This window comes from Zeus faber, assembly GCF_960531495.2.
Source record: "Zeus faber genome assembly, chromosome: 14".
In the NCBI taxonomy this organism is placed as follows: domain Eukaryota; kingdom Metazoa; phylum Chordata; class Actinopteri; order Zeiformes; family Zeidae; genus Zeus; species Zeus faber.
In genome coordinates this window covers 10,830,294-10,852,755 of record NC_137200.1, presented here as the reverse complement: position 1 = coordinate 10,852,755, position 22,462 = coordinate 10,830,294, and the positions used below count along the sequence as shown (strand labels likewise).

Genomic DNA, 22,462 nt, shown 5'->3' with positions numbered 1-22,462 from the left:
CGAAGAACGAAAACAAACCGACGCTACGCGGAGATCTGCGAGCTTTTCCCCCATACGGTGAGTGCAATGTGTGTCAGAAATAGCTTCGTTTTTGGGTTGTTGTTTTTTTTTGTCAGCGTTGGAATCCTCTAAATAGTCCAGCATGGCAATGAAAAAGACAATGGGATTCAAATGCGCAGTACAGTCGTGAAGGTTATGACAGTCCTGGACAACCTGTTACTTCGCTTATTTCCACCATGCCCTTATATACAAAGGTCGCTTTTCTTCACTTGTTGTTGTTGTTGTTTTTTTTTTCTGGTTGCGAAAATAAACATTTATCGACAAACTCCACTGTTTATTTCATCCAATTCTCCTGTTTTTTTTTTTGTTTTGTTGTTTTTGCTTTGCTTGTATTTTCCACCTCACATTCATATTTGTTACTGTTCTAACGACGCTGACAAGTCCTAGTCTTGTGCTGCGTTCAAGTCCAGTACGTCAGTCGTTACAACGTGAATGCATGCGTTTTCCACCGTTAAACAAGCGTGTTGTCATAGCAGCTGTAAAGGCAGAGCCCCCCCCCCACACACACACACACACACACACACACATAATTGTCATCAACCTCTCGGCATTTAGAGCTTGTTTTCAGATGTTGATCGCGCTATCAAATGTAACGTGATCCACTGCACCTTTCATACATTCCCACCTACAGGGAAATGGTTTTAATTTTGTTGTTGTTTTTTTGTTTTTTGTTTTTTTTTGCCCGACCTGCTTTTGTTGCTTTTACATTTCAAATGACCTCCACCCAACAGTGCTTCGTTGAATCTTTCCCTGCTCTGCCGTCACCGTCTCCCCCTCAGCAGGTCACGAAAGCCTCCGATCAGATGTGTTGAAAAGGCCTTTCCCTCGGTCGTTCACATATCAGAGGTAAGCGTCGGGCCGGGTCTGTGATATAGGAAACCGTCTTTGACACAACATCACACAGGGTCCCGAGTGCTCATCTGTTTTACGGCCAAGCCACTGGAGTTGGGGCTGAGATGATCAGCTAGATCACATTGCACCTGTCCACCTCAAAACGATAGGGTGTTATCAGGGTTTAAGAGTTCTTTGTGTGAATCCCTTTTGACCTGGGTTTACTATATGGAAAGAAAGCCAATGTTTAGTGCTTTTACAATAATATATTGTTAAAGAAATTGTCATTCTTTCTTAACTGCTCACATAAAAAAAACATTTAATTGGGTTTCAAATTACATTTTTTTTTTCCCCCTTTGACCTTAGTGTTTTTTAACAGCGTAAGCATTTCATGTTATTGCTCAAGTACTGCTTCTTCTTATGCAGCCTATAAGGGGGCACATTGAGCGGTCCAAGTGTTTTATACTCTAGCCCAAGGTCATAATCACAATGTCCGTTGCTAATAGTTCTAGTGCTGTCACATTGTGTTGTCATTGCCAAGCCTTATCTTGTATCACATAAAAGACTGTTAATGTTTTAGTGACACCCCCTTGGTAATCCTTTTCAACCCAATGCTATCACATTTATAATTCTAAATGAAAATTCTAGAATAATGAATGATTCAGTTCAGAACAGCCTGTATGGGTGTCACGCTCAAACTCTTTGAGACACTTTTCGGTCTCCTTGGGGCCCTAGATGCCATATCAGCTGCTACCAGCTGCCTGGCAAGCGGTAGCCTACAGGAGATTTTTTTTTTTAGAACTTCTTCTCATCCCTCAAGTACAGGTGTGAGGTACATCAACTAAGTGTATTACATAGATAGCTATAGAACATTACTCGTTGCTTGTCTAAAAAAGCAACTGGCGATTTAGAGTGTCAAAGTAAATGGTCTTTGGTGCAGTATTATTTTATTAGGCCATTTAGCTCACAGTTGTAACCCCACAAGGATTGTCCCTGAATGTGTTTGTGAGTTCAGTGTTTTCCTCCGTGAAGTCAATGAATGCCATCACGGGGGAAACCTTTGTGGAAACTGTTGTCTTGACCAACAAGGTTCGATTTCTGTTTAAATAAAATGTCGGTGTTGGTGGAAAAATAGCGATAATAATGCACAACATATTGCATTTTCCCTGTGTTAAGGTTGCCTGAGTAGGGGGATAATTTATGTCTTTTTTCTTTTATTCAACTTTAGCAGCTGGTGAAATGAGTCTTTGGAAATTGCATGAGCTTGAAATTAAAAACCTAAAAAATCTAGTATTTTCAATGGCTTCAAAATAGCTTGCTAAAAGTCTTTTCTGACCATCTGATGCTTTAATGGCCTCCTCTATAGGGCATCCTGTAGCTCAACCAGATCAAACCAAATAATATGTATGCCCAATGAATAAATATAAATTCCCAGAATATGTAAACAAACAACAAAAAAGGCCAAATTCAGCCCACCGCATATCCTGGTGAAACAAGCACAAAGAAATTGAGTTTCTTACCACTTTTTACCAAGTACTGTTTTAACAAGAGCAGGACATTTTGAGCTTTTGATGCTTAAATATTTTTCCCCTGCAACAGGCGGGTGACGTAGAATTAATATACTCCAACAGTGAGTGCCATAGAAAGAGTAAGTAGCTCAGAAATCCCTCCAAGATAATGGAGGTGGCCTAGTCACTTGCTCATTTATTAGTAATGTTCTCATTTAGAAGTGTTTCGCAAAGATGACGCAAAGATTCCTTTACAATACAGATTTACAAGAACAATAAAAGTTGCTTCTGGGTTTTGGACAGGCATCTTGCCATACTATACAATAAGCTACTGTGGTAGTGGGCAGTGGTTTTGGTGCCTTCTGCAGGTGGGAAGAGCCAGCACTGGCAACCGGAGGGGGACGCAGCTGCAGCAGATTGAGGTACCGAGCAGAGTCTTGAAAAGATGCTGTGGTGTCACCTCTCTAACTCTCCTGACAACAAGGCTGGGCTCATTACTGTGGGGCGTAGCAGCATGTGCCTGAAAGTGTGAACTTTCTATTTGTCTGAAGAAAAGGTTGATGTTTGTAAAGTCAACGTCCAGCAACTGGTTTCCTGTTCAACCCGCCTGCTGGTCCATCTCTTACGCCGCAGCGACAGACACTGGTTTCAGTGGGGCCCGATGGACCGACAGGAGGCACGGGCGTTCATTTTCCGAATAAATATCAAGAAAATTAGAACCTTCACGTTCAGGCACGTGCTGCTATGTCACCACACACAGGAACAGAGCCCAGCCTTGCTGTCACAGGAGAGCAAGAGGTGACATCACAGCAGCTTTTCAAGACTCTGCCAATAAATGCTTGTTACCCCAAATCTCCCCCAGCTGTGTCCCCTTCCGGTTGCCAGTGCTGGCTCTCCCCACCTGCAGATGGCGCCAAAACCACTCCCCACTACCGCAGCTACATTTGCAATGTTTATTTTCTCTTGATAGGGCCAAACCCGAAGAATATATTTAACTGTCTTCACATTCATGTTGCCCTAAGGAGCTTTCCCACCGTTTAAGTTGTAAGTCTCATGCTTTTCTCCTGTCTCATGTGGGAATCTGGCAGCTGATTCTTTTAGCTCCTATTACCTGTTAACTCTTTGGCCCCACTAATTGGTTTGAAGTGTAAGCAAAGATTTATTGATCCCATTAATATATTAACATAGACATGTTATTGGCCACATAATTCGCCACTCCGTCTCATTCCTTGTGCGACAGGGCTGGGGCCATGGACTTGTCCTCTGATGAAGAGGAGGGGCAAACCTTCGTCGAGGTCGTGAGCAAGAAGTACTGTCCGGACAACTTCCCCTACTGCCGCAGCCAGGGCATGGAAGTGGTGGTGCTGCCCAGCCCCCCAGGCTCACCCGTAAAAGGTCAGAGGCTGCATGGGCCCTCCCTTTGCAATGAAGACTTCGAACCTTGATAATTTACTTTATATATCTCTGTATTATCGTTGTGTAAAGTGCAGCGTGCAGCTCTGTGCGTTCAGTCCAATACAGGTACTCCTCATTTAACGACCTACCTGTTTAACGACCGTTTGGACTCACGACCAGCTCTCTGACCAGTCTGTATTGTACGCTGTGCACAATACCACGGCGTCCCAGCGTCAAGCATCTCATCGCGCATCACCCTTTATATACTTTATACACTGTATATACTATATATACTATATACACTATATACGCTATATACACTGTATATACTATATACACAGTATTTGCTATATACTATATACACTGTATATACTATATACAGTATACTATATACACTAGATACACCATATATAGTATATACGCTATATATGCTATATACACTGTATATACTATATACACTATATAAGCTATATACTATATACACTATATACACTATATAAACTGTATATACTATATACACAATATATGCTATATACTATATACACTATATATACTATATACAGTATACTATATACACTAGATACACCATATATACTATATACGCTATATATACTATATACACTGTATATACTATATACAGTATATTATATACACCAGATACACCATATATACTAGATACGCTATATATCCTATATACACTGTATATACTATAAACACTATATAAGCTATATAATATATACACTGTATATACTATATACACTATACTATATAGACTAGATACACCATATATGCTATATACACTATATAATATACACTATATATACTATATATACTGTATACATCTTATCTCATCACCCTTCTCAGTCTCGTTACAACAGTCTGTCAGTATTCACTACACTGCACACAATCGCCACACCCCCTTACCGTGAAATGCCACGGGTCCTAGCTTATCGACCAATTGGCTTAACGACCTGGCTGTAGGAACGGAACTCAGTTGTTAAGTGAGAAGTACCTGTACATGTGTACAGGACAGTTAGCGGTGAAGCTAACCATTTCCCCCATCCTCTGCTCCAGACCGGCTCAACCTGCCCAGTGTGCTGGTGCTCAACGACTGTGGAATCAGCAAAGCTGGCAACAGGGCCGAAGTTGCCACTTTCTGCGCCCATGTAGTCGAGCTGGACCTGTCCTACAACCAACTCAAGGATTGGGAGGAGGTGGGTGTCTGCTGGAAGATTTAAGAGAGCTTGTTAAAGAAGTGACACAGGCCGTGTCATTTCTTCAGGCGTTACCAACACTAACGGTTGTAGTGTTGAATGCACCCCAACTCCAGTAGCCCAATCTAGCTAATGGCAGAAGGGATTGATGCAAAACGAATCATTTTAAAGTCACTCTTAAAAGAAAAGTACACAAGGGTCAAGCATTTATCTGATAATTTCGCCAAAAAAAATGCATCAGGGGTCCGGGGTGTACAGGGAGTCTAGAGAGTGGTGTTTTGCTGTTACAGATTAGGGCTTAAAAGAGACAGAACGCTCACAATACTATTAGCTTACAATAATTGGCCATTAACCAATGATTTAATCAGTCCTTTGTCTGTTATTACTGTCTGTCAAAACTGATTGACCATTTTTTTTTTAATAATTGTGATTTATGTAGCTGTTGATAAGTAGCTGTTTGCACAATGGCCCAATTCAAAAATATTTACTCCAAATAAATACAAAATGTATTGATCTCAACAACCACAGGCATTTTGAACATGGATTATTTGAGATTTTTCTGTTTCATTTTTGGGTTGCCAGATTGGCACCATTGTATCCAACATCCCCCACCTGGACTTCCTCAATCTTAGCATGAACCCTCTAAGCGGGGTGGAGCTGGAGCCCTGCTTGGCTGAGGTCTTCTGCAGGGTGCGACGACTAGTTCTCATCAACACAAACGTCACCTGGGACACCGTGCACACACTTACACGGCACACCCCAGAGTAAGAGAACTCTATGAAGTATGTCCCACAGTGTTTCTGTTTACCTTTCCCTGATTCCAGATGGGTCATATCCAACTGCCTCTCTCACCAGGTTGGAAGAGCTCTTCCTGTGTCTAAACCATTATGAGGCTGTGCAGGAGTCTGAGACGCCGTGCGCCTCCCTGCGGCTGCTCCAGATCACGGATAACCGGTTGCAGGAGTGGGCGGAGGTCAGGAAGCTGGGACCCATGTACCCTGGCCTGGACACGCTGGTGCTGGCCAACAATGGCCTGATGTCTCTGGACGACTCCCAAGACATGCTGGAGTGCCGGTTCCCCAACCTGCGGAGCATCAACCTCAACAACTCAGGTCTGAGAGCCCTTAGGTGTGGTCAGACTCACACTTTAGATAACAAATCTAGAAGCCAAATTACATGAAAATATATAGTTCCTTTAGGCGCTGTGGCACAGTAAAAATAGTTCTTCCTCAACTGACAGAGCATCAATTTTACGGCAAACATAACATCTGAAAGCTTGTTTAATGCTACATTTCTGTCTGCTTAGGCTTAAACAAGTGGGAGGATATTGAGAGGCTGAATTTCTTTCCTAAGCTGAAGGAGGTCAAGGCAAAGAGTATTCCCTTACTGGAGAACTACAGCAACCAGCAGAGACGCAGCTTCATAGTGGCACAGTGAGTGGTATACAGACATATGAGTGGTATACAGACACACACATGACAGTTCATTTCAGACAGTTCGGACCTAAAACACATAAAAGTCAACAGTGTGCTGTTTGACCAGGCTGCCCCGCGTATCAGTGTTGAATGGCAGTCTGGTGGCAGACGAGGAGAGAGAGGACGCAGAGAGGTTCTTCATTAGACATTACCAAGACCGACCCGAAGAGGAGCTCCCAAGAAGGTATGACCTCTATCACTGTGCACTCCAAGTGAACTGCTTAGTAGTCCGCTTTCTCCCCCCCCGTCCTATCCTTTATTTTTTTATTATTATTATTTTCTTTTTTAATGTTCTCGGGGTGGGGTTGTGCTCTTCAGGAAGGTCGGCGGGTGTTTGAGATTCCACGATCCATCGTGGAATCTGTCAATTGAACTGACGTTTACTCAACTCAACAACCCCACAGCTCAAATTGTTGTTGCTGCTGCTGTTTAAATAGTGTAGTGGCGTTACGGTAGAACTATACCAGGCACGCTGGCGCAGCGGGCGCGGGGCGGAGCGTGCTTTTTTACCGGCTACATGGTGAAGCGTCCCAGACAAGCTGATGTTGTTGTAGAGAATGGAGGAATATTGAAAACAACAGCCATTTAAATCTTTTTTAACACACAGTTTGATAATATTTTGATTTCTGCAGTGCCGCCAATGTCTTTATTAGTTATTGTGTGAGAAATAAGATAAATCTTTGTAATTTCTGATTATTAATTGTTTAAAAATTACATTATAACATGTTGATCCTGTTTGCTCTCTCAAAATGTGTCCTATGATCTCCAACTCTGTATACACTTTAAGTTAAAGTGTTGCAGTTATCAAGTTAAAAACAATGTTTTTCTAGTAGTCTGCGATAAATAACTTTTAATGTAATTTAAATGTGAACTACAACTGCAATTGTTGAAATTGGTCAGTGTTCATATGTTTGTACTGTATTGCATTACTTCTACGTATTACATATGTGTTTGTTCTTTGTATTTAAAACGGGTCTTGATCAATAAGCAAATCCGACAGCAGCTCTAGGTCTCTGGTAGCCTGACTCCACTAGCCTTTCTTGCGAGGTCTTTAGGTCCTCGCCCTGTATGCGCAAGGTCTGGCTCTAATGAGGCCAGGTGTCTGGTACAATATAGGCTCATCAAACACATTTAAATTGATTGCACGCTTTACAAAAACATTTCTATGTAGTTTTCTCTTGTGTTTCTATGGAAAAGGTTTGCGCAAACGTAGGGAAATGCCACACGGCAGACAGTGTAGCTCCACCAACGCACGGCACTCTGCCCTGCGCCCGTGCGCTCCACCAACGCACCTGGTGTAGTTCCACCGCTGGGACATAAGAAATCCAACTAATCAGGATTTTTGTATCATTGATGGCATCTTCTGAAACCCAGGAAACAGCTACTCTTAACTATAAAAAGTTATTTTTATTTTTTATTTAAGAAAGGTATTTCTCCAAAATATTGGAGGTTTACGGGACAATATTTAAATGGGAGGACAGCAGGTGGAAATGGTAAAGTACGGGAGAATCCTGTGAAAACGGGGTTGAAAGGTATGCCTCAAACATGGCAAAAGAAACACAGCACAATTATTTTTTAAATACTTACATTTCCCTCGTCTGCAGTTTTGTCACGGACAGTTGGTATTAATCCCTCTCTCTTTTAAAAGATTTGTGCAACAACAGAGCAGTGCCCAGGCTTACTGTAGCTCTTAGCTTCGACATAATGCCAGCGGGTACGGCGCATGCGACCAAAAAAATGCCGCGTTAGAACTTCCGTTCTAATTCTAATCAGTCTCCAAGTGACGTAGGAAGGAGATGCAAATCTGAACGTCTTGTGGAATCACATGTTTTTTGAAACAGGGAGCCCACAAAAACTGACCGTGTTTTCTTATTTCACAGTTTGTGTGTAAGTAGGTCCATCACTGACCCAAATGTATGTGCACAAGCACTGAAAAAGTGAGTTTTCATAATAATTTCCCCTTTAAAGAAAGAAAAGGAAAAAAGATTCTCTAAAAGGGAAATTGCCCAATAATCGGCATTCCACTTAACCTTAGCAGAATGCGTGGGAGGGATTTGTCAGAGTAAGTGGGCGCGGTTGGTCCCTGACTGGTGGTGGTGGTGGTGGTGGTGGTGGTGGTTGGGGGGGAGGGGGCTAACCTTTGGAAGACAATGCCACCAGTCTCTCCCCACTCAATGACTCCTTTGTGCCGGGAATTCTCAGATTGGGAAAAGCGATACACAGGATGGCAGGTAGATTTTATTTTTTTTGGTCTAAATTCTTTTCTTTGGGCATACATCTCCTCTGTCAACCTTAATCCGCGAGCTGAGAGATGGATTTGATTATTGATGATGTCACTGAAGCCGCCGACGGGGCTGCTTCATCATGTTCTGGTCTATCTATGTCAACGATCAAATGGCTTTCAGGATACGAAGGCCGAGGATTCAGCAGCAGCGGAATTTCCCATTTGAATGTGCATTATTTGATTTAAAAAAATATATATGTATTAATAGTGCTGAGACAGCCAAGTCAGTCTGAGGTATCAGCACTTTTCATTCACCAACAATCAGCATGGCTACCTGGGTGGGGGGTTCTGGCTCTTGCACAGGGTCAAGGAGCAGTGGACAGCCTGCTTATCATCTTTCACCTTTGGGGATAGGGCAAAGACTAGTCCTGGGCATCAGCATTTTATGCAAAGGATCAAAGACTCTGGGTTAAAAGCACAGGCTGTGGAACCACTTAACCAACCTCTCTTTAGATGCATGACCCGGACCACGAATAGAAACATTTCTAAGTTCTGAAATTGAATTGGGAACGTGGGGGTGGGTGTGCGTAAAAAGTTGATTTCCCTTCTTACTAAACCGCACCGTCACAGTAAGCAAAGGAAAAGTGTTTGAGGGATTTGTGGTGAGAGCGTAATATTAGAGAAGGACACAAAGATGCGATAGAGACTTGGAGTGGCCTCACGTAGGCCATGTGGGGCTGCAAGGGAGATGGGCTCCCAGGAAAAAGATGGAAGGGCCAAAGGAATGAGGCAACGCCCAAGCTTTTTAGCTTTCAAACAGCCCAGCTTTCAGCTTGACAAATTCAGAGAGCAATTAATGAACAGGTGAATGAGCCACTGTATAAAACAGTCACAAGAGAAGTTAGTTTAAGATCTAGGCTAGATAATGTCTGGATTGGGCCTTACCAGATTTGGCAACGCAGATAAATGCTGTCAACAAATCTGCTGCTTTATTGCTCTTATTTTACCAATGGCTATTTGAAAGCATTTTTCAGAATGCTCATGAGCTATTACTTGCCGTATTATTGGTCTCGTTAAACCATTCTCACCATATTGAATGGGAGCTCTCAGCTAAATATCCCTTAATAGAATGGCACTTTGTGCACCGTAGACTTAGAGGACAATTCCCAGGGCAGGCTCGGAGTTTTGGCCAGAAACGGCAGGCCAGGGGATCGGCTTTGTTGCAAAGTATTTAGAGAGGGAAGGGAAATTGCTTTGATTGGCCCAGCTGTTACAGTACCTTTGAAAGCACAAGCCCTTTCTCCTGGATTTTATTTAATCGTTCCCTTATCTCTAGCCCACATTCCCCCTGAGGCCGCTGAGAGCTTTCTCACGGCAAGCGAGAGGCAGAGAACTCTGCTGTTTCACCGACCCTGAAATGCACATGCGCGAGCACACTAGCCCAGCGCACAAATGCACTCACCGAATCAGGCACGTGCTTTGCCCTACGTATAATCATTTTCAGTATGTTCCCACTTCACAATCACTCATCTAGTCAACAAAAAAAAGGTTTAAGTTATCCAACGCTGGTGCCATTTCCTCCCCTTCTCTCGAGGTACCACGTCCTGGTATCGAAGTATGGCAAGCTGGCGCCGCTGGCGGAGGTGGACATGAGCCCCCGCAGCACCCGGGTGGACGTGCGCTGGGGCGACCGGGTGGAGGCAGTGAGTCTGCGCCCGGAGCAGACTGTAGCGGAGCTCAAGAAGATGCTGAAGGCCCTGGTGCAGCTGCCCCCCAGTGGCATGCGGCTCTTCTACATCGGCCGCGAGGCCTGCTCGGTCTTGGTGCCCCAGGAGATGAAGTACCCATGCCGGGCCCTCCACTCCTACGGCATCCGCGACGGGGACGAGATCCTGATGGTGCCCAAAATCAAAGCCCGCTGCCGCTCGTCAGACATTTGAGTCCTGCGAGGCTGAGAATCATGTCCAAAGAAATGAACACCCACTGGATGTTTTGCTTGTGTATTGAGACTTTTATTTTATTTTTTATTTTATTTTTTTTTAGATGAGAGAAGAAATGTTTTATTTTTATTTTTTAATTTTTTTTTTAACTCTGAATGTAAATATACTTGGCAGAAACCTCCACCACGTTGTACATAAACCACAGACAGTGCACAATGAAGTTAGGCTTTTCAACATCGTATTCGTAATGCCTGATTTGTAAAAACCCCGAGAGTATTACAATTAAAAGACTTAAATCTTAATAATAAGATTCAATAACAAACTTTTGATTGACCGATTGACCTTAAAGGAAAGGTGTAAAGCTATAAATTGGGGATAAACCTAAACCTAATCCAAACCTTTCCCTTAATCGTGTTGCTTCAGGTGCGTCCATTCCGCACACACGGGGTCAGAGGTCATTTGCGAGATTTGACCCGAAAACAGCTGATTCACCCCTTGAACGATGCGTGTTTCCATCTACACTGATCAACATGGCGGTAGCAGGGAGCCACACTTATGGAGTGACGATGACACGGCTTCTAGCTGAAACGGTGGAATCTTAGGAACTTGAGAATGTCGCTCACCTGACTTACCTTCCGTTGAATGTTTTCATGTTGGCAAGGAATCGAAATGATGTAAAGGCGTGTAAACACCTCATCCAAAATATCACGTCCTTCTGGTCATTCACGTTAATGTGTGCATGGAGAGTCTCTAATGTATAACTGCTACGTTCTGCTTTCAAACACACAGGTGACAAAAGTCCTATGTCATTGTACTCTGGTCTCAGTTCACCAGTTCATTCAAGTTGAGACGCCCTCGCCGAATGTCCCCAGATGACTCTATCGAACTGGAGCTGTGTGTGTGTGTGTGTGTGTGTGTGTGTGTGTGTGTGTGTGTGTGTGTGTGTGTGTGTGTGTGTGTGTGTGTGTGTGTGTGTGTGTGTGTGTGTGTGTGTGTGTGTGTGTGTGTGTGTGTGTGCATAACCGGCCGCTGCATGTCGGACCACACGGGTACTACGGCTTGTCCTCAGGCACAGTGCAGGACGCCCCTCTCCACCCCACACGCCTCCGGTAGGAAGAGGAGAAAACTACCCAAGGTGAGCTGGGGTCTGGGAGAGAGAAGAAGAAGAAGGGGGTGTTTGGACGCTCAAGTTACTGCGGGTCCCGGTGCTGTCCGTCTGTCCGTGGCCGTGAATGGAGAACCCCCCCCTCCCCTTCCCCCTCTCTGTGTAAGGTAACCACACACTAGCAATGCTTTGTCATGGCCACTTCCCCTGCATTGAGGGTTACGTTGGGTTCAACCAACAGGCTGTTGCACCACCATCCACCTCCATCAATAACTCTCTCATTCTTTCTGGCTTACATCCCTCTCGCTCACCCAAGGACCGTCAGGGTGGAGGTGGGGTTTTTTTTTTTTGGGGGGGGGGGGCGCATATGTCCCGGTTGGCTCAAGAACCCCTCCAAACAAAGATACACAGAACAATGCGCACGGATGTGAATGACTGGATTGAAGCTTACTTACGCTATTGGAGAAAGTGATATGCATTTCTAATCGGTAAAGGATGCGAAAAAGATGAATTGTCAACAAGCTCAAAGTGTAATTCTCCGTAGTGACCGTGAGTTTGAACTTGATTAGATGGAGATTTTTTAATAGGCCAGTAATAGTTTTTAAGTGTTAATGATTTGAACCCAATATAAAGAGTCACTGCCAAATATAGCTTCACAAACCCATCCAAGTTCATTGAATATTGGTGTGGGAGTGTGTGTGCTGTCCGAATACCCACCTCTCGACACACATTTGCTTTTTTAGTTTTTGCAGATGGCCCGATTACTGAATATATTTTTTGTGGCTTTGTTCTTAGTTGGGTCTCGTGCTTATCACTGTGTTATAATAAGTGTTTGCATGAGAGATAATGGGATCCTTGTAAAAACTGCCTTATTCAGAAGTATTGTCAGGCCTTGTTGTCTGGACCATTCTAATCATTTTGAGTTGACCTGCCGAGTACATAAGGGATCTGGAATTTGTTGGTGAATTATGTGATGTTATATTTTACTATTTTATGATGTCACATTGTGTAAAATGAACATGCCTGTTTACAACTGTATTCGCTGCTCCCCTTCCAAGTTCACCTGATGTCTCAGTTGACATGTTGACTTGAACGGTCGTGGCAGTTTCAATAACAATTTACTTTACTCTATGGATGCTGTGTAAAACAACAACTTTTGTCCATACATTCTTTCCTTTTATTTTTTATTTTATTTTTTATTTTTGAATTGCCGTCCTGCATTTTCAAATGCGCTGACTGACATTTTAGTTTTGTAAGGTAGGAAACGTAAATTGTGTAAGTGTAAAATGGTATTCTCTCTTTTACTGTTTCATCAAGGAAAAATGGGGATAATTATAATGTTAATAAAGATATATATTTAACTGTTTTCAACATTTCTACTGAAAAAAGTCGATTCAATTAACCAGGCCTTTTATGTGAACCATTGTTTTCATATATTGTATGTATTTCACAGTGATGATAATCTATTAACTTTAAAGCTCAAACTGCTACTCTTTACATTTTGCTGAAGACAGCACAGCAAAATTAATATGTAGATGTAAAAAAAACCATTAAATGTATGTAGCTATTTGAATTAATGATCTCTTTAAAAATGTAAATGGGTTCTTAACTGAATCTTGGTTAAACATTGACATATACCTGTATTTGGTCCCCTCAACAATTTTTCCTCTTAACTATAGTCAAGATAATACATCAATTGGACTTATTTTAAGTCAAAAACAAGTTGTATTATTTAATGTAAATTAGGTCTATAGACAATGAATTCCTTAAAGAAGTATAGAAGTTCTAATAATGATTGGAAAGGAAGTTGGTAAAGGGTGTTGTACAAACAATAGAAACAACACAAACCGAGGGTTAAAAGAAAATCTGTAATAATACGTGTTCATAATAACAATCAAACATAACTTTGGAATGTCCTTGTATAGGACGGGCCAGCTTGTTGTTCGTCAGTTTGTGTTTGTGGTTGCTCTTCACAACTCTATTTGTGTGTGTGCGTGCGTGCGTGTGTGCTGGCAGGCATGCCTGCCTGCCTGCCTGTAGCCAAGCTGCCGAAACTCCATTCCATACGTGTCAGGCGGTGTTGTGTTTCTGGGGCATTCCCTCTGATGCGCCCTCCATCCCTCCTCCACTTCCCAGCAGCGTGGCTCTAATCCTCAGTGGGGTGTCTCTGGTATCTCTGACCCGGCCACTTAACACATACACAGCACACCACCACCACTAGGACCCTCCAGGTTAAAGGGTCTGCCAGTAAGTTCACGTAATCTTCGGGAGTTGTGTCGCTGCCTGTGAGTAATGGCGATACAACAGTATACCCCTCCTTTCACCTGACGGACCTCAAAGAGAAATACCCCTGATACTTGAAGTCAGCACAGGCATCTTCATCATGTTTAGGGGGTGAATGCACAAGCCCACCTGCCTCTTGACTTGTCTGATGTCTTGTTTTTTTTGACTTAAATGTTTCCAAGTTAAAAAGATTTAGGCTTGATCTATAGCTAACTGAATACTATGCATCACGCAGCACTCAAAACAGCAAAGTCATCCACACAGCAAACTAGCAGCTTGTTCTAAAGCTTTATCTACTCTTAAAAGTAAACAGGTCGTCTTACAAGTAGTACAATGTTGCAAAAGTCATTTTTATTAATTGTAGTCTTTCAATCCATCATTTTTTAACTGTTCGATTCAGTTGGCACCTGGCTTAAATGGGAGATTTTACCAAACATGACACATTATGAAAAGGTGTCAAAATGTTGATTGTACATGGTATATGTACATTGTACATGGTTTTCTTTCAAAGTCAATAGCAATGCATATTGAAGAAAGTGTAATGTGATTTCTTACCATGTACATTGGAAGTTTCTTTTTTATTTTGGACATGATGCCTGTTCTATATTGAATCAATGTTTTTAGATAGAAAGGTGCTTGATTGATATTCTTGATATACTATAAAAGGGTGATAATGCATACATAGCTTGGTCAGAGTTATCACAATTTACGTATGAATTCCTGAATTTGCATTACCATTAGTCCAGTTTACAAAATCCTAATGATGTCATGTTGTGCTAACCCCTCACATTTTCAGAAATAGAAACTCCAGTTTAGAAAACTGCTGATGGTAAAGTCTGGTTTGCCATCTTCGATGGTTGTGAATGACTTCCCCGGCCAGCAGGATTAACAATGAGGGAAAACCATTTACAAGAAGTTGACAAAAGATCCACTGATGTCAGGGTGAAGGCCATACTTTACCGTGTAAGCAACTACACCAGCCCTTGTCTTCTATTACATCCATTGTTTTGGCACTAGTTTGTTTATGTCCTTTATTCTCTAGATCATTTCCCTTAAAAAAACAGAAAAACCTTAATTTTGTAAATTCAGCATGACTGTTGCTTGATGAAGGTGATAGCTAAATAGTCAAGTTCTGTAAGGACGTCTTGCATTCGTTGACACTTGGGTTAAAAGACAACTTGGGGGAAACATTTCTTGCCTCAAAGGAAACACATGAAAGAACTTGCAGATAGATTTGTTCTTGGTCAAAGCCACTTTGTTGTAATTTATACCAAACTTCTCATCATGCAATGAATGAAGTTTTTGGTGTGTGTTCCCCCTGGGAGAATAAAAGCCCCTTACACCAGTGTAGTCACTGCTGATTACCGCATTAGTCTAAGTTACAAGACAACACAATAGATAGTCTTGAATGTAGTATATTTCATTGGCCTTTGAAGCATAACCCCACACTATAGTCACTGCAACCCGTGTGGATCCAGTCTTGGGGCATTGCAGCGGCTAGACTCAAAACCAACCAGTGTTACAGAACTCTGAGACACTTCCTAAAGGAGTTCTTGGAGTCGTCTCAATGCCACCCAAGGACACACTCGGGGATTATGGCAGCGTGGAGGAGTAGCCAGTTGGTCTGACCGGCACCAACCACAAAATGAAGTGGGGATTGAGGTTTAGGGTGGACTGAACGGGGTCTATTGTGTGCTGGGGTGAAGGAGCGATCGGGAGGTGATATGGTTAGGGTTACCAGCAGGAGATTCAACATTGTGCACAGAAAGAGAGAGCAGGGGAGGGCAGGTCAAGGCCAACCGCAGCACGGGCTGCAAACGGGGGAAGTTTTTGCAGGGGGTTGGATGTAGAAAAAGACCAGGCCGCCCACTCTTGGGGATTAAGTGACAGCTCGAGGTGAGCTCGTTCCCCGGAATAGAGTCCAGGACCTGCTTTGTGAAGGTCAGGCTTGATGGGTTCTCCAGAACGCACCAGGCTGGATAGCCTGACACCTGGTTCCCACACAGTACCAACCTGCGCCTCACACACTGGTGACATAGTGCCTTTTCTCTTCTCTAGCTCCATCACACTTGGGTATACAATACATTTCAAATGAAGTCTGTCTTGTCTTGATTGCCATGAGTTATCAATATTGTTCCCAGTGAAATTAATACCATTAACATATAGTAAATGTTGTAAATCGCAGTGGGCCTATTTCTCATGGCATTTGGTACATAAGCAATCAAAATCTGATCAAATTGCAGAAGATCATGATATAATCAGAAAAAAATGTGTGGATGCTGTGCAAAATGTGAGGACTCTCTTCCTATGACTTTCTTGGGACTCTTGGGATGGCCTTGATTGTCTGGTTTAACCTTCCGGTCGAATAAGGTTTAGTCCACTCTCCCCTGTACTTAACCTTTAAGCCATGAGTGTTGAAGTATTTGCTATTATTTACTGATGTACTCTGGTCTATCTGGTTTTCAACCCCCATTCATGGCAATCTTTAACAAAAGCAATGTTTTACTGAAGCGATCCAGAAGTTTTCCTGTAAGCTGTATTGCTATTTACCCTCATCGTATGTGCCTCAACCAGGCCTGACCTCAAACTTCTTGGGCTCTCCACAAACACTGACTAACTTTTGAAAAGGACATTGCACCACAGAGGTTGTTTCACCCTCTGACTCGCGCTTTTAAGGGCCAGGTTCCCTTGGGTGGTGGTGCAAGGGATACCTAGTCTATTTCTTGCCGGCGGACCAACACATCCACTGCTTCGAGTGCCTGGGCTCCTTCAATGCTGAACAGGGAGCTGAAGACTCTACCTGTGCAGCGTGCACAGCCCTGCCAAAGTGACCGCCTTCTCACTCACTTATTTTTCAACTATGGCATCCCTCTGGAGACAATATCGTTCTGTTTGGAGTGTGGAATGAGGAACCGGAGCAAGATCTGCCCCATCCCTCTGTCTCCCTGCACCGGGCAGATCCCCCACCGGATCATCCACTGTAACCCGAATGGGTTGCCCTGTGGATGAGTACGAGGAGGCAGATTCATCTGGTGCATCTATCATCTCCCTGGCGCTAGACATTAGCATACCCATGGTCTGTCTGCTCTGTGACAATTTCCTGGGGCTCATCCACTCAGTGGTGGCAAGGCGGGGCATACCCCTCCCTCCCTTCCCCACCAACAAGGCGCCTGATGAAATGGTGGCGGAGGTCTACAAAACCTGTGTGCAGCCAGAAGGGATATCCTCTGCCAACAGTTCCCCGCCATCAACAGCTACATGGACCAGGCTGGGACCACAACTGGTTGTTCCAGGTGCCAGTCGCCACCTACCTCCCCTTTACGGCCATAGAGGGGAAGAATCGTCGTCCAGACGAAGGGGATCCCTTGTCTGGAGACCGGACTTGCAGCTCTCCTGATCCCTCATGCCGCGTGGCAGCCGGACAGAAAGCCCACCTTGCCAAATAAATGCCACCAGCTCCTCTTAGGGTACACAGAGAGGAGGATCTCCCTCCTTGGCGCTTCTCTGGGCAACTTGATGGTGGACAAAGAGATACTGTCTCCAGAGGAAATAGACGAGGCAGCGAGGATCTTCAGCCCCATTCTCCAACTAACCCAAGCCCTGGCAGTCTCAGCAGGGAAAGCCATGACATGGTCCACGCAGACCCAACGTGCTCTGTGGCTGGATCTCGGGCACTGCTCTCCCAAAGCCCGAGAAAATGAGGCTCGTAAGCGCACAGCTCACCGGTGACTGTCTATTTGGATCCTCCTTCACCGAGCTGCTCCACCGCTCAGAGGAAGAGAGGGCCAATCTGGGCCGCCATGTCCCCTTGGCGGACTGGCACCATTGCCCCCCACGTACCCACCGAACCAACCAGCGAGCCAGGAAGGAATGCACGGCCCCCAAGGCCCCCCCCACCGAGCAGACGACCACCAGCACCCAGCGACCGCCAGCAAACAGCCAGACCAGCGGGTGCTGGGAGAACTCCTTACCGACTGCCCTCCACCTGGTCCAATGCAACTTTTTATAAAATGTGATGTGAAAAATAAAAATTATAATAAACAAAAATACATCTCCTCTAAAGAGCAAAAATCGTAATCCTCTATCCACACTGCCTCTCTTGAGTGACGGTACGGGTATACGGGAAGGTGGTTTCTCTACAGGGTTCAGACAGCGACCCAGGTCGGCCACCGCCTTGCCCTCTGTTTCTGCCAAAAGGATGAGACTGGAGACCTGAATCAGCCACAGGTAGGACACCGGGTGTCTTCACAGCAGTCGCTAATTCTGCAGGGAAGCTTATTGCTGGCCTTGATAACAGAAAAAGGGCCTGTGACATTATCGGCGACAATGTCATGAGTGGAGACACTAGGGCCAATTCTTTATGTTTAACTGCCTCACTAGACCCAAACAGGGCTGCCCACTCATGTAACATCGGCAGCCCCTTCGTGGATGGTTCTATACAGGTTTTCCACAGGGAGAGTTTCCAGCGCTGACATCCAACAAGCGGAATCTTCGCTGATAGCCATGCCCACAACTCGCCTGGCTGAGCGAGATGAAACGTGTTGTGTAATATCAACGCCGTTCTCATCTAGTCCGCAGTCACCAAGTGGGCCCCCTCCCTTTTGGAAAGGGCCCCCCTTGTGCAAGACAGGCACATCACCCCCCCCACCCCCCAAGGGATCAGACAGACGGTGATGTCAAATCCCACGGATACTGTTCGGGTACTCCCTAGCACCACGCACCTTTTCAAAGTGCATGGAGACTGCACTGAATCCACTTTGGAGGAGAGGCAGGACGATATTCTTGTTCTGTTTTACTCACCTGGGCATTAATCTAGACTTGCTATCCATGAAAGCCACACTGACAAGCCCTCGTCAAAACGCTATCGTAGCGGCGCAGGTGAAATTTCACGCAGAGACTTTCTTCTACATCACGTGGATGACCGGGGTCAGGGTCCGATCCGAACGAGGATCTATTGGAACAATAAGCCTGATCCATGGAGGCCCCACCTCACAACTTCCAGGACTTAAAGGATCTGCTGCTAACATCTTGGTACCAGATACCACAGGACACCTTCAGAGGTCTTGTGGTGTCCAAGCCTCGATGGGTCAGAGCTGTTTTGGCGGCACTAGGGGGAGCTACACAAGATTAGTGGTTATTAGTGGGTTTCAATGCTGTGGCTGATCGGTGTGTGTTTTCAGTTTTCGTTCTCCCTTTACATCCCTCTCTCTCAGACAAGTGGCCGTTCAGGCCCTATCATCCCATCAACATGTTGTTTCACAGCCGTGTCTTTTGTGTCTGGACATTCCCAGGAACACTGACCCTCGGCTGTTCAAAATGTTTGTTTTATTTATTGTTCCGTAAGCCCTTTTTTACACGTCTTCAGCCCCCCCCCCTCTCCAGTTACTTCCACTGTCCCCTCCTGGAACAATGTTTCGACTGACTCTGCCCGATCCTTCCCAGACCCCATTAGCCCAACGTTATCTCCACAGGATCTATGGAAATCAAATGTCTTGTGTGTCCTTGTAAATGAGGCCGTCTTTAATTAGAGAAAGAGCACAGGGGAGAGTGCACAGTGTGTCCTAAGTGAGTCATGTTAATACTGTAACTCTAACCTACCTCTGAGCCTGAAAAGCTTGAGGTTCCTTTTTTGTTGTTGTTTGGTATGTGAGCATCCCCCTGAGTGGGACTTTTCTGTTGCCTGGGTTCGTCCTGAGTGCGCAGGGGCTTAGATTGGGCTGAGATTGAGCACAGTTACAGTCAAGGTCTTTTTAATACTCTTCGTAGAAATAACTTTTGTACAGAACCTGTGTAGTTAAAGAAAATCTGGAAATGTTTTGATTTAGAAAAGCACAGATTTCACATTTTTCGAGTGTCGGTGACATTGCATGGGCAATGACTTACCAGAAAAAAAACCAAAAGAAAACAGATAACTGCCAACGTCAATATTTTTGTATCGATACTTTTCCAAATTATTTCTTTGTCTGTAAAACAAATTGTCCACAACAGAACTCAAAGAGCTGTTATGTATACAGTATATCATGTATTATATCTATCGATTCATCAATACAAGGTGGGTCTGGCGTGCTGCTAGGAGCATCAGGACCAATTTCTTATCATTTCTCTGCCACATTTAAATCACAATTAAATCTTACCTAACCCAAAAAATAGCTTCTAGAATCTTCCAGCGTATTTCCTGCCAATATGGAAGAGGAACCGGGCACTCCCAGAAAATGTGGTGGTGATGTGGATTCTTTTCCTTTTGAGATGGATTTGGGGAAGTGTGTATTCAACCACCTGACTCTAAATCCAGAGATTTCTTCCAATGAATGTATCAAAGAGAACAGCAGACTGGAGATCCACTCCAAATATTTCCAGACCAAATTTCAACATCAACATCTTTCGTTTGATTTGTGGACTGTTGGGTAAGAGTATCATTTTGATTTCTATCACATTCCTTTTTTTTTTCTTCCTATCTCTGGTGTCCTGATGTTCTTGTTTGTGCTTTGTTGTCGAAAATGTAAAGAATAAACAACTAAATATATTTGTTTTGTTTTGTTTGAAGAAACCATTTTCAAAAAAATTTTCTGGGCAAATTTATTTTCACTGTTTCTTCTTTTATGTCATTGACTTTTTCAGTGCACACACAAGCACACACATATATATACACACACACACACACACACACACACACACACACACACACACACACACACACACACACACACACACACACACACACACACACACACATCATTCCTACCTGCTACCCCCCTCCCCCCATCTCCCCTCTTCTCTCTCTCTCTCCAAACGCTGAGCTCAGATTTAGCTGAACACTATCCAGGTAAAGTTTTCCCTTTGCCTCCATTCACCAGCTCCTTCCCCTTAGCTTCCAACAAGGGATTTTGTTTTCTTTTTCACCCTCTCGATTTTTTTTTTTTCTGTCATTCATTCATTTCTATATCAAGTTTATTTTTGGGGCCAGACTAGAGTAATTGCTGCCGCTATCAGAAAACAGGTGCTCCTTCTAGCGGGACATCCGCAGCTGGTGTCTCTTCCTCCTCCTCCTCCTCCCATCACCGCCCCACACCCCCCAGTGGATGGTCCCTTGCTCACTGCTCTGTGGAGGCAGCCCGGCAGCAGAGCGGTGCGGTGCTAGATGTCCGTCATCTGAAGCCAGGTGAGTCCCATCATTTCTCTGTCTGTTCAGTAACCAGCTCCCTCCCCATCTCCTTCTCTCTCTTTGCATTTTGAACATTCATTTTTATAATAATGATAATAATAATAATAATGATGATAAAAATAAAATAATAATAATAATAATTATAATAATAATAAAAATAATAATTATAATTATTATTATTATTATTAGACATTGATTTCATTCTTTGCCAGGACGCATCATCTGTTGGCGTAGGTAACATTTGTGTGTGTTGTGTGACATCTCAGGGCATAGCCTTCTCTGTGTCATTCTGGAATGTTGGAGCTTACATGGTGCCTGCATTGGAATTTGCACAGGTACTTGTACAGTTGTCGGTGAGATTTCAAGGGGTCCTGCTCAGGTTTCTCATCAGCCACTCTATTTTGGTCAGCAGATGCAGTAGTCTATCATTTAATAACTAATCTGTTGGGATAAAAGAAGACGTTGGAGTTAAGGCTGATGCACTCCATGTACTGGTAATGTCAATCCTAAATTCGAGTGAAAAAGAATGATTCATGACTGTGAATTTGATTCTTGGCTGGATTAGAGAGTTACTGTGAGTTGAGCTCTTTCGTGGAAATAGCCACACTAAACCTTATGTCCCCGGAATGTATGAATTACCTTGGGACTGCGGGTCCTGCCTCGCCAACACATTAAGAGTCAAATATCTGTGTGACCCCCCCCCCCCCCCCATGTGTAGGATCTCTTGTTAAGCCTCCAAGTTTCTAAGGGCTTTGTCTTCATCAGCTCTTTGAGGGGGAAAAAAAAGCATACATTGAATGCCTATGTGGTGAGTTGGTGAGCTGTAAGACTGAAGATGGCAACTGCGGTAATCTCTCTGCCCAGGATGTTTGATGTCGGGGTGGTGACAGGACAATGAATCCTCTCTCACCGGGGCTCACTCATCTTGGCACACCTGAGCACAATTAACCATTGGACACAAATTTGATTCACACATCACAGAAGAGACTGGGAGAAGATTTTTGGAGAGGAGCATCTTAATGACGTTAACGGTCACCATCGGTCCCATGGACCCATGGACCGATGGTGACCGTAAACGTCATTAAGATGGCTAAGATGGCTACTGATGGTAGACCTTTAACTGCAACATCTCAAAACCATTAAACCATCTGTCGATGTTTAAAAACAACATTGTAGATCATCTTGAAGTTTATAGAAGTTTGCGCAAAGTTCATTGGTCTGTATTCATCAATACGAGTCACATTTCCACCATCACCAATGTTGGC

At 43.9% G+C, this 22,462-nt stretch overlaps 1 protein-coding gene across 2 annotated transcripts; it reads left to right on the top strand.

Annotated features, from left to right (window-relative positions):
• On the top strand, positions 1–13,075 carry LOC307240375 (tubulin-specific chaperone cofactor E-like protein). 2 transcript variants are annotated; one of them, XM_080014144.1, is made up of 9 exons: positions 1–57; positions 792–906; positions 3,640–3,794; positions 4,869–5,008; positions 5,591–5,772; positions 5,864–6,120; positions 6,315–6,441; positions 6,551–6,667; positions 10,302–13,075. In XM_080014144.1, the coding sequence occupies exons 3-9, from the start codon at positions 3,650–3,652 to the stop codon at positions 10,645–10,647; spliced, it is 1,314 nt and encodes a 437-aa protein (XP_079870270.1). In that variant the 5' UTR covers positions 1–57; positions 792–906; positions 3,640–3,649; the 3' UTR covers positions 10,648–13,075. The 2 variants fall into 2 exon arrangements, with proteins under 2 accessions (XP_079870270.1, XP_079870271.1); XM_080014145.1 differs by having other exon boundaries at positions 34–57; positions 843–906.
• Positions 13,076–22,462: the final 9,387 nt, after the last annotated feature.